Here is a 12414-nt window from a genome sequence, read left to right as displayed (position 1 = left end):
AAAGTAGGAATAATCGCTTCTTTTTCGGGGTGGCGGGCAGTGACTCGTGGGGTACCACAGGGATCAAGTGCTTGGGGCCCCAGCTATTCACAATATATATAAATGATTTGGATGAGGGAACCAAATGTAATATTTCCAAATTTGCTGATGACACAAAACTACATGAGATTGTGAGTTGTGAGGACGATGCAAAGAAGCTGCAAGGCGATTTAGATAGGTTGGCAAATGCAGTATAATGTGGATAAATGTGAAGTTATCCTCTTTGGTAGGAAAACATAAAGACAAAGTATTATTTAAATGGTGATAGCTTGAGAAATATCAATGTACAAAGGGACCTGGGTGTCCTTGTACACCCGTCATTGAAAGCAAACATGCAGGTGCAGCAAACAGTTAGGAAGGCAAATGGTATCTTGGCCTTCATTGTGAGAGGATTTGAATACAGGAGCAAGGATGTCTTACTACAGTTATACAGAGCCTTGGTGAAACCACACGGGAGTATTGTGTGCAGTTTTTGTCTCCTTACCGAAGAAAGGATATACTTGCCATAGAGGGAGTGCAGCGAAGGTTCACCAGACTGATTCCTGGGATGACAGGACTGTCATATGAGGAGAGATTAGGTCGACTAGGCCTGTATTCACTAGAGTTTAGAAGAATGAGAGAGGATCTCATTGTAACGTATAAAATTTTGACGATGTTGGACATACTGGATGTGGGGAGGATGTTTCCCCTGGCTGGACATTTAGGACTGAGATGAGGAGAAATTTCTTCACTCAGAGGGTGGTGAACCTGTGGAATTCTCTACCACAGAAGGCTGTGGAGGCTGAGTCACTGAATATATTTAAGGAGATAGATTTCTAGACACAAAAGGCATCAAGGGGTATGGGGAGAAAGCGGGAATATGGTGTTGAGATAGAGGATCAGCCATGATCATATTGAATGGCGGTGCAGGCTCGAAGGGCCGAATGGCCCCCTACTGCTCCTATTTTCTATGTTTCTATGATCAGGAATATCCTGTATAAGTTACAGTAGACTGTAATGGAAACAGTGAAACATGCGCATACTTTTATTAAATAACACCACTAATTGTTTTAGCACTCTCATTTTTACCACTGTGTCCCAAACTTCCAAGATGGTATACACTCTTGTGTGTTCTAATGACTGAATTGGTGGCCTCAGGGTGATCTAGTCGATAATTTATTGCTATGGCGGGAATGAAAAGGTTTTTTTTAATAGTAAAGGAATGCTCAAACAACCTTAAGAAACAAAAATAAGACGCAGGAAACTGCAGCCATTTGATTAGTCAGGGGAAGTACAAATGATGTCATTCGGCTGTAGGGTGTACAGTTTAAATGAAACACACCTCTTGGATTACTCTCTCGGCTTTCAGTCTGGGGTCATCCATAATTGCACTCTTTTATACATGAGTACAGATTTGACTTCGTTTTAAAAAAAATCCAAATGAGTATTATTAAAAACAGAAAATGATATATAAAATGTGCACATACATATGGAGCATTACCTGATCTTCGCCATTCTGTCTACTCTTGTGAAAATGTTTACAATTATGGGTGATTTCTTAACTCTTTAGCAGAATATATGTCATGGATAGACGAAGGACTTTGACCTCCAGTGCAAGACTTTGATGTTAAAGTGAATGTCCCCTCCTGTCTTGCTTTGTTGTTGTTTACCCGCCCCCCCTGGTAACGGAAGTGGGATGTAGAGGAACTTCCGGCTGGCCCTCAGTTGGGAGGCGGTGTACCCTGACTGCGAGCTTGGGGGTGAAGATTATCGCATTGGCGAGGGGAGCGAGTAAAGCCACTCGGGGAGGAGGGGGGGGGGTCACAGTGCGAGGGAGCCGAGGCCGAAAGTTATAGACTTTTCGATCGGCCAGCAGAGCCCGAGTGGGAGTCACCGCATTGACTTACTGGCGGGAGCCCGAGTGTCCGCGCACTGACAGCCCCACAACCATGGTGCGCACGGCGGCCCGGGGCTGCACCACACACGCTCACTAAACTCAGATTAAGACGAAACGTGAAAGGAACCGACCAGCAGAAACAATGAAGAAGCAGTTTAATAGGATGCGGCAGCTCGCCAACCAGACTGTGGGCAGGCAAGTATCGTACCGGGAGAATGCGGGGCGTGGGAACTCCCGAGAGCGGGTGCAAGTTTGGGGGGGTTGGCTGGAAAGTTGGGGGGGGGGGGAGATTGTCTCTCTGGCTCCTTCGGGGTCTCGTTGGAGTCACATCTGCAACTTTCAGCTGCCTTGTCCCGTCGATCTCCACTGCGTGCTGGAACTGAACCATCACATTCAGCCTGGGTTGCACCAAGGTGGCCTCGGTCCATCAGGTTCGTTCTTATCTGGAGCTCAAAGTTCCCTTCCGGAGGGCGGGGGCACATGCAGTAGAACCTTTGGTGTTTTAAGGATGGTGCCTATCAGTGTTAAGCGTTTTCCATACATTATGTTGTGGCTTTATGCAAAGCAGTGAGGCGACGGCGGATAAAGTGTTAGACTATTATCGTGTCGGTAGGTTGCAATGCAAATCACGCCATTAATTAAAGTAGCTGGTTTTTTTATCACTCGCATATACCTCGGCGTTGCTGTCTTTGTTAAGGTGATCTGTCTAAGTAAAGCTGTCACAAGTGTTGACCAACGAAAGTTACCGAGAGCCCTTCAGACGCTAATGTGCCCAAAGCGAGGTCGGACATTGAGTCCAGCAACATCGCGAAATAATAACTTTATGAAAAGTGACGGAATTGTCCTAAGGGCTGGGTTTATGTCGCTCACGTGCTGTGGTACACAATGTGAGCGAGTGATTTGAACATCTATCTCTAAGCTGTTCGGATGCTGAAGTGATGGGGCTCTGGCTCTGGAATTAAACGTAACACTTCTCATTGTGGCCCATTTGATCTTAATGCTGACTCATCCCGGGTGGAAGAAGTGATCCACGGACCTCCCACGTACAGATCCGTGCCTGGGCAACAGCCCCAGCTCCAGACTCCTCCTCCTTTGTCCCGTCCTGGGTTTTGATCCCTTGCAGCAACCCAGCCAGAGTCGGATGCCCTCCTCCTTGCCAAATTAGTAATCTGGGACATGGTTGCCTGAACATCTCTTACCTCATTCCTTTTCCGCTGGTCATTGATTTTGTACCGTTTCGGTAACAATTGAGAGAGAAACACCGCCCTCTTTAATGGAAAGAAATCCGACGATTCGTTTTTGATAACTTGGGTAAATTGGAATGTGATGTCAGATTTTTCTGTGTAATCTGGAATTTCTCAACATTTCATTGCTGTTAGTGCAGTGCAAATTGTGCACGATCACTTCTATAATGTACTACACAACTTCTGTCACCTAGTTTACGCAACTGAAGAATTAAAATAAAAAGGAAATAACATCTTGCATTTATGTAGCACCTTTAACATCCCAAGGCACTTCACAGGAGTATGATGAGATAAAAGTTTGACACCAAGCTGTGTAAGTAGAAATTAGCGCAGGTGACCAAAAGCTTGGTCAAAGAAGTATGTTTTAAGGAGCATCTTGAAGGAGGAAAGAGAGGTGGAGTGGTTTAGGCAGGGAGTTCCAGAGCTTGGGGCCCAGACAACAAAAGGCATGGCCACCAAAGGTGGAGCGATTATAATCAGGGATGCTCAAGAAGGCAGAATTAGAGGAGTGCAGACATCTCGGGGGGTGGGGAGGAGGAGGTTGTGGGACTTGAGATTACAGAGATAGGGAGGGGCGAGGCCATGGAGGGTTTGAAAATAACTCGAGATAATGGGCATGTATGAGGGCTTCAGCAGCAGATGAGCTGAGGCAAGGGCGGAGACGGGCAATGTTAGAGGTGTAAGTAGACGATTTTAGTTATGCTGCGGATATGTGGTCAAAAGCTCACACCAAGATTGTGAACATCTGGTTCAACCTCATTCAGAAGTTAGGGAGTGGGATGGAGTCAATGAGTAAGGGATATGAAATGTTGGTAAATGCAGTAGACTCTTTTTGGCTATCTTGAACTGATTTAATATCTGTACTATACTTGCGTAGTATTTAATTTTTGAGTCCTGTATTGAATAACATGTCATTAGGTCTGCCTTTTTGCAGCATACCTGTCTGAGCCTTGGATTACGATGACACTAAAACACTTACTTGAGCTCTTGTTTTAGGATGCTGACTTCACCTTTAACGTAGAATTTCAATAAATATACAACCTGTTCACAAAGCATGAGTGCACCAGAACGTTTGTCTATACTGTAAAAGAGAAAAATCACTTGTGCTTTATCTCTTTAAACATAAAATGTTGGCCTGATGCTGAGGACTGAAAATTTGGGACCGTTCCACCTGGGTTGAGTTAATGTGTTTCGATGGCATAACAGGGTGTATCTGGGCACAAATATAACAAGGATAGACCTCGGATCTCTCAGATTTTACCTTGGTGATTGGTATATCACTACTTCCTGCCCCAACTTCTTTTCAAAAGTTCTATGTGTACCTCACCCAAGTGGCCATGCCCATCATTTATTAAATCATGACTGAGCAGATATCAATGTATAGCTGCTAGGATGGGATCTGGTGCTGTCCAACATAAGAGCAACCTGTCTGGCCCTATGAAACTAGTAGATGAGAGCAGTATCCTGCTTTTGGACATTTCTAGTTGAGTTGGTCATGCAGGAAAACCTTCTGTCGATATTCATTCCAAAATACGAATGAGAAATGTTTGAATGAAGATCAAGTAGTGGTCAAATGCCATTTTTTCATGAATCTGCAAAGTTGTGGAACCACACTTGTTCATGTATCTATAATATATTTGAAAAGCCTTCGTCTTCAGCCTCTGCCACAAACTCTGTACCTTTGCATCCAATTCCACCCCCCTCCCTGGCTACTGTTTCAGGCTGAACCAAACATTTACAACCTCTGCACTCTTGTTAACCCTGAACAGAGTCTTCAAACACACATTCTCCCCACTTTCATCTTTAGCATCACCCATTTTTACCTCCATCTCGGCCTGTCTGCTGCTAAAATCCTCATCCACGTCTCCTCCTGACTTGACTATTCCAATGGGACTGGTATAAATGTTATAAAAATAGTACATCAAGGAACAACATCTTGCAACTATGCCTTTTAACATCAATGTTCCCTCAATTTATTTTTGGTGCGCAGTCCCTTTAAATTTGCTGCGAGGCCGTTTGTGTGCAGTTTCTTTTCCAGTGGCAACAGCTGGTGAACAGCCTGCGCGGGACCTCTCGATCGATGTGCGCTCGTGTATCTTTGGGGGGGGGACATTGTTTAACGCAGTAAACATCCCAAGGCGTGTTATCAGCAAGCATTCACTGTCATCAAGCTTCTCTCTGATACCGTGTCCCCCACATGGAATTTCAAAAGGTATATCACATGGCTCCGGTTGGGGTGGAGTGTAGAATGTTTCGGTGCAAGGGATGTCGCAGTTGTGGTGAGGCGGACTGGTTGGGCTGGGTGTTCTTTGCCTTTCCGTCATTGTTCATAGGCTTATATGTAACCTTTAGGGCTGCTGACTAAGGCCCTTGTGGCTCTTTGTCAGCCGGCGCGGACACGATGGGCCAGAATGGCCTCCTTCTGCGCTGTAAATTTCTATGTTTCTATATTAGGCGTGTTAGAAATTGAAGCCCATGGGATAAAAGGGGCAGTAACAGCATGGATACAAAATTGGCTAAGGGACAGAAAAGAGTGGTGATTGAAGGCTGTTTTTCGGACTGGAGGGAGGTATACAGTGGAGTTCCCTGGGGTTCAGTACTAGGACGACTGCTGCTTTTGATGTACATAAATGACTTGGACATGGGGTACAGGGCATAATTTCAAAGTTTGACACGAAACTTGGAAGTGTAGTAAATAGTGAGGGAGATAGTAATAGACTGCACGAGGACACAGACAGGCTGGTGGAATGGGCGGGCACATGGCAGATGAAATTCAAAGCAGAAAAGTGTGAGATGACACATTTTGGTACGAAGAATGAGGAAAGACAATACAAGTTAAATGGTACTGGGACCAGTGTCCTGGCTAATCGAATAACTTGGACTGTATATATCGCTTCAAACTAAAAAAGAGGGGAGAGGGTCAGGTGAGGGCAAATTTAGAAATATAAAGAAAAGTCAAAGCAATGGAGCAGTGTAGCGATTTTGGGTAAAAATAAGCGGATTGTGACAGGCAGGGACAGAGAGTTTAACAGCATCAGCGAATAAGGTGAAAGCAGGGAATAATGGTAAAAAATTGAAGGCTCTTTATTTGAATGCATGAAGCATTCATAACAAGATAGACAAATTAGTAGCACAAATAGAGATAAATGGCTTTGATCTAATAGCCATTACAGAGACATGGTTGCAAGGTATTGGTGAGGCCACACCTGGAATACTGCATTCAGTTTTTGTTTCCATATTTACAAAAGGATATACTTGCTTTGGAGGTAAGGTTCACTAGGTTGATTCCAGGGATGAGGGGGTTGACTTATGAGGAAAGGTTGAGTAGGTTGGGCCTCTATTCATTGGAATTCAGAAGAATGAGAGGTGATCTTATCGAAACGTGTAAGATTATGAGGGGGCTTGACAAGGTGGATGCAGAGAGGATGTTTCCACTAGATAGGAGAGACTAGAACTAGAGGGAATAATCTTAGAATAAGGGTCCGCCCATTTAAAACTGAGATGAGGAGGAATTTCTTCTGAGGGTTGTAAATCTGTGGAATTCGCTGCTTCAGAAAGCTGTGGAAGCTGGGACATTGAATAAATTTAAGACAGAAATATAGAGTTTCTTAAACGATAAGGGGTTATGGGGAGCCGGCAGGGAAGTGGACCTGAGTTCATGATCGGATCAGCCATGATCTTAGTGAATGGCGGAGCAGGCTCGAGGGGCCAGGTGGCCTACTCCTATTCATTATGTTCTTATGTGACCCAAGTTTGGGAACTGAATATTCCAGGGTACTTGACATTTTGAAAAGACAGGCAGAATGGAAAAGGAAGGAAATAGTCCTGATAAAGGATGACATCAGGACAGTAGTGAGAAAGGATCTTGGCTCAGAAGAACAGGAAGTCAAATCAATATGGGTGGTGCTAAGGAATAACGAGACAGAAATCACTAGTGGGACTAGTTTATAGGCCCCGAAACAGTAGCTATGCTGTTGGACAGAGTATTAATCCACAAATTATAGGAGTTTGTAACAAATTGAATACAATAATCATGGGGGACTTTAATCTTCATATAGACTGAGCAAATCAAATTTGTAATGTTAGTCTGGAGGGCGAGCTCGTGGAATGCATTCAAAACAGTTTCCTAGAACAATATGTCATGGAAGCAACCAGAAAACAGGCTATGTTAGATCTTGTATTGTGTAATCAGACAGAGTTAATTAGTAATCTCATAATAAAGGATCCTCTGGGCAAAGAGTGATCATAATATGATCGAGTTTCACATTGAGTTTGAGAGTGAACTACTTCAATCTGAAACGAGTGTCTTAAACATAAATAAAGCCAATTACATAGGAATGAGGGGTGAGTTGGCTAAGGTAGATTGGGAAATTAGATTAAAAGGTATGACGGCAGATAAGCAGTGGCAGACATTTAAAGAAATATTCCAAATAAAAAACTCCACGGGAAAAGTAATCCATCCAGGGCTAACTAAAGAAGTTAAGGATAATATTAGATTAAAAGAAGAGGCTTATAATTGTAATGTCTGTAGTTCCACACTGTGGCTGCCTGTGTTACTGCAGCTAGTGCTGTTTAATAAAGAGCAGGTCACCTGACCAGTAGTCAGAAGATTCTGGAACCTGCAGCCATCTTACAGGTTGTGTGTTGTGTGCTCTCCAAAGATATGACATTTGGCGACGAGAATGGGATGTTACAGGATAATACAAAGCTGAAATTTTTGTTGAAGGATTCAGCCAGCCGACAGAGAGACTTTGAGAGCTTCTCTGTTTTTGGAAACAGCTACAAATCCGAGGTAAATTACGAGCACACTTGGTTAAACTGCCAGTCAAAATGGCTGCCCCTATGGGAGTTATAGGGCATTTGGGGGAATTTCAACGCGACCGTGAAAGTTTCAGAGCGTATGTGGATCGGCTAGAAATGTTTTTCACTGCAAATAATATCATCGAAATTCCCGGTAATGAAGACAATAACCAGGCGGTGTTAGAACGAAAAAGAGCTATATTCTTAACTGAGGCCAGGCCTGAGTTATATGAAACGCTGATAAATTTGCTTGTGCCTGACAAGCCAAAGGATACAACGCTGAAACAGATTCTAAATAAGTTAGAACAACATTACAGCCCCGTTCCGTTAGAAATTGCTGAAAGTTATCGTTTTGGAAAATGAAATCAGAAGGCCGAAGAAAATATCAGTGAGTACATTGTAACATTAAAAAAGCTATCTATTCACTGTAATTTCGGAGACTTTCAGAACCTAGCATTGCAAGACCGCTTTGTTTGTGGGATGAAAAATGATGCGATTAAAAGAAAGTTTGTGACGACGCCTAACTTGACTTTTGATTTAGCTTGTCAGACAGCTAGGTCGATGACATGGCCGACTAGTATTCCCAAGAATTTCATACTAATTTCAGTCATCAGACAACTGAGGTGAATCGCCTGCAGGTTCAAAGTAAAAGGTGGTGGGGCCCCAAAGTCTCAGAAGCTGGAAATGGGAACAGAGCATTGACGTCCTGCTATCTGTGCCTGGGACAACACATTGCTCAAAGTTGTCCATATGTGAAGGCAGAGTGTTTCGTCTGCAGGAAAACTGGGCATCTTGCGAAGGCATGCTGAATGAAGGGTAAACCAGCTTTCAAAGCAATGAGTAGAAATCCCCAGAGACTACATAGCATGGAAAAACAACAACAGGATGAGGAGATGTTAGAGTTAAACGTCATCAGGAGCACAAGGTTAATGGACGGCGATTTGAAAAGTATCAGAATCCACATAGATGTTGTAGGATTCAAGATACCCATGGAAATCGACACTGGTGCATCCGTGAGTGTAGTATCAGAGTCGCTATACCTCGACAAATTGCGGGATTTCCCATTGGAGAAAGCCAAGCTAGAGCTGCGAGGCTACTCGGGAGAGAACATTCTGGTGGTAAATCTTATCACTATACCGGTGAAATACAAGGATCAAGTTCAGAGCTTGCCTCTAATAGTAGTGGCAGGAGACAAGTCTGCCTTACTAGGAAGAAATTGGTTGGGATCACTGAAGCTGGATTGGAATGAGATTTTTCATGTTGAAACGAGACTTGCATCAAAGGATGATGTCATCAAGAATTATCCGAAGGTGTTCTGTGAAAAGGGCAGTCCGATTCAAGGCGAGTGTCAGGGTACAGAAGGACGCTAGATCGGTTTACTGCAAGCCACGTTCTGTACCAAGGAGAAAGTTGAGCAAATTTGCAGATGACACTAAGCAGGGTGGCAGTGTGAGCTGTGAGGAGGACGCTAAGAGGCTGCAGGGTGACTTGGACAGGTTAGGTGAGTGGGCAAATGCATGGCAGATGCAGTATAATGTGGATAAATATGAGGTTATCCACTTTGGTTGGCAAAAACACGAAGGCAGAATATTATCTGAATGGCGACAGATTAGGAAAAGGGGAGGTGCAAAGAAACCTGGGTGTCATGGTACATCAGTCATTGAAAGTTGGCATGCAGGTACAGCAGGTGGTGAAGAAGGCAAATGGTATGTTGGCCTTCATAGCTAGGGGTTTTGAGTATAGGAGCAGGAAGGTCTTGCTGCAGTTGTACAGGGCCTTAGTGACACCTCAGCTGGAATATTGTGTTCCGTTTTGGTCTCTTAATCCAAGGAAGGACGTTCTTGCTATTGAGGGAGTGCAGCGAAGGTTCACCAGACTGATTCCCAGGATGGCTGAACTGACATATGAGGAGAGACTGGATCGACTGGGCCTTTATTCACTGGAGTTTAGAAGGATGAGAGGGGATCTCCTAGAAACATATAAAATTCTGACGGGACTGGACAGGTTAGATGCAGGACGAATGTTCCCGATGATGGGGAAGTCCAGAACCAGAGGACACAGTATAAGGATAAGGGGTAAGCCATTTAGGACTGAGATGAGGAGAAACTGCTTCACTCAGAGTTGTTAACCTGTGGAATTCTCTACCGCAGAGAGTTATTGATGTCAGTTCATTGGATATATTCAAGAAGGAGTTAGATATGGCCCTTACGGCTAAAGGGATCAAGAGATATGGAGAGAAAGCAGGAAAGGGGTACTGAGGTGAATGATCAGCCATGAAGGGCCGAATGGCCTACTCCTGCACCTATTTTCTATGTTTCTAAGAACTCAAAAGACTAGAGACTGAGAACATTATTTCTAAGATAGATCGATGTAATTGGGCTGCACCCATTGTTGTTGTACCTAAGTCCGATAATAAGGTAAGATTGTGTGGTGATTATAAAGTAACCGTAAACCAGGTTCTAGAGGGTAATGTCCCCAAATATAGAAGATTTGTTCACAACACTGACAGGGTGGTCAGATTTTCTCAAAGTTGGATCTGACGAATGCCTACTTACAGTTTGAACTAGATGAGGAGTCCAAGTCATGCTTGACTATAAATACTCCAGACCTATATCAATTTAATAGGCTATCATTTGGAGTGTCTTCCACCCCTGTCATATTCCAAGGGGTAATGAACCAGATTTTGCAAGCTATTGAAGGGGGTAGTATGTTATTTAGATGATATACTAATTTCAGCACCAAATAGGCAAATCCATAATAACAAATTGAATGAAGTCCTCAAACGGCTAGAGAAGCACAGAGTACGAGTGGCTGCTCGCAAGTGTCAGTTATTTCAAAACTCAGTGGAGTACTTGGGGTACAGAGTAGAGAAAGATGGTTTACATCCAACCAAGGAAAAATTGGGTGCAATCAGAAATGCACTCACTCCCAGGAATGTCACTGAACTTCGATCATTTTTGGGTCTTTTGAACTATTATGGGAAGTTCCTATCAAATTTGGCTACAGTATTACATCCACTGAATGACCTCTTGAAAAAACAGGTCCATTGAAAGTGGTCAAAAGAATGTGATACAGCTTTCAAGGAGTGTAAAAGCAACTTGGTAGAGAGCACCATGTTAGTTCACTATGACTTATCTCAGGAGATCAAGCTAGCATGTGATGCCTCTCCGTATGGAGTTGGGGCAGTGATCTCTCATGTATTGCGTAGTGGGGAGGAGAGACCAATTGATTTTGCTTCATGCACTCTAGGTGCCAGTGAGCATAATTATGCGCAAATCGAAAGGATAGCTTTGGCATTAATTTTTGGGGTCAAGAAGTTCTACAAATACTTGTATGGTCGTAAGTTTACTCTCGTAACGGACCATAAGCTCCTGACAGCAATCCTCCATCCAAAGTCCCCAGTTCCAACATTAGCTGCAGCCCGAATGCAGTGATGGGCTTTGATTTTGTCAGCATATACATATGATGTTGAATACAGATGATCAGCTGATCACAGTAATGCTGATGCTATGTCTAGATTGCCTTCCCCATCACAAGTTACACCCGATAGGGAAGAAGTGTTCTTTTTTTCATACATCAATGAACTGCCAGTCACAGCTGAAGAGATTGGGAGGGGAACCAAATGTGACCCAGTTATGTCAAAGGTGTATGATATTGCAAATGGATGGCCAAACCAGGTAACAGACAAAGATACACATCCATTCTTCATTCGTAGGAATGAATTATCAGTCAATAAAGATTGTATCATGTGGGGTGCAAGAGTGGTTATACCAAATAAATTCAGGTCCAAATTATTAGGAGACCTCCATGACCAGCACCTAGGACTGTGCTTGACCAAGAGTTTTGCACGCAGTTACTTATGGTGGCCAGGTCTTGATAAAGATATAGAGTACATCGTGAGTCAGTGTACGACATGTCAATCGGTAAGCAAGCAACCACCATCAGTACCATTACAGCCATGGAAATGGCCTCCGAGAGTGTTGCAAAGGCTACATATTGATTTTGCTGAGCTAGAAGGACAACAATTGGTCATTGTGATTGATAGCCATTCGAAGTGGGTCGAGGTGTTTCCAGTGTGGAAAATAACAACAAATAAAACATTAGACATTTTGCGAAGATTATTTTCTTCATTTGGCCTCCCAGAAGAAATTGTTTCGGATAATGGACCACAATTTCATTCCAAAGAATTTGCACAATTCACGAGCAAAAATGGTGTGAAACATATCAAGGTTTCACCATACCACCCTGCTTCGAATGGTGCAGCAGAGCGCGCTGTACAAATTGTAAAACGTGCCCTCATCAAACAAATGTTGGATCCAAATCCAAAGAAATGACAGTTATCATTGGACCACAAATTGGCTAATTTTCTAATAACGTATTGTAATACTCCTCACACAACTTCTGATGGAACACCAGTAAAGCTGTTTCTCAAACGACAGCCATGAACCAGATTCT

At 43.4% G+C, this 12414-nt stretch overlaps 2 protein-coding genes across 8 annotated transcripts in view; one reads left to right on the top strand and one right to left on the bottom strand.

The window, feature by feature from the left end:
- lcmt1 (leucine carboxyl methyltransferase 1) overlaps nucleotides 1-1654 on the bottom strand; it is a 95118-nt gene extending 93464 nt beyond the window's left edge. The window contains exon 1 of the mRNA XM_070901407.1: nucleotides 1520-1654. The gene's annotated coding sequence lies outside the window, so the exon portion shown is untranslated. The remainder of the gene's footprint in view (nucleotides 1-1519) is intronic.
- An 85-nt stretch (nucleotides 1655-1739) lies between these two features.
- The window catches only part of LOC139281290 (rho GTPase-activating protein 17-like), a 187700-nt gene continuing 177025 nt past the window's right edge, over nucleotides 1740-12414 (top strand). For 6 of the 7 annotated variants that reach the window (XM_070901414.1, XM_070901410.1, XM_070901409.1 and 3 more), the window contains exon 1: nucleotides 1740-2110. In XM_070901414.1, coding sequence (XP_070757515.1) covers nucleotides 2058-2110 — 53 coding nt within the window. In that variant the 5' untranslated portion in view covers nucleotides 1740-2057. The remainder of the gene's footprint in view (nucleotides 2111-12414) is intronic. The other variant, XM_070901411.1, reaches the window with a different exon arrangement.

Source organism: Pristiophorus japonicus, chromosome 15 (genome assembly GCF_044704955.1).
Source record: "Pristiophorus japonicus isolate sPriJap1 chromosome 15, sPriJap1.hap1, whole genome shotgun sequence".
Lineage (NCBI taxonomy): Eukaryota > Metazoa > Chordata > Chondrichthyes > Pristiophoridae > Pristiophorus > Pristiophorus japonicus.
This window is presented reverse-complemented; position numbering and strand designations above follow the sequence as displayed.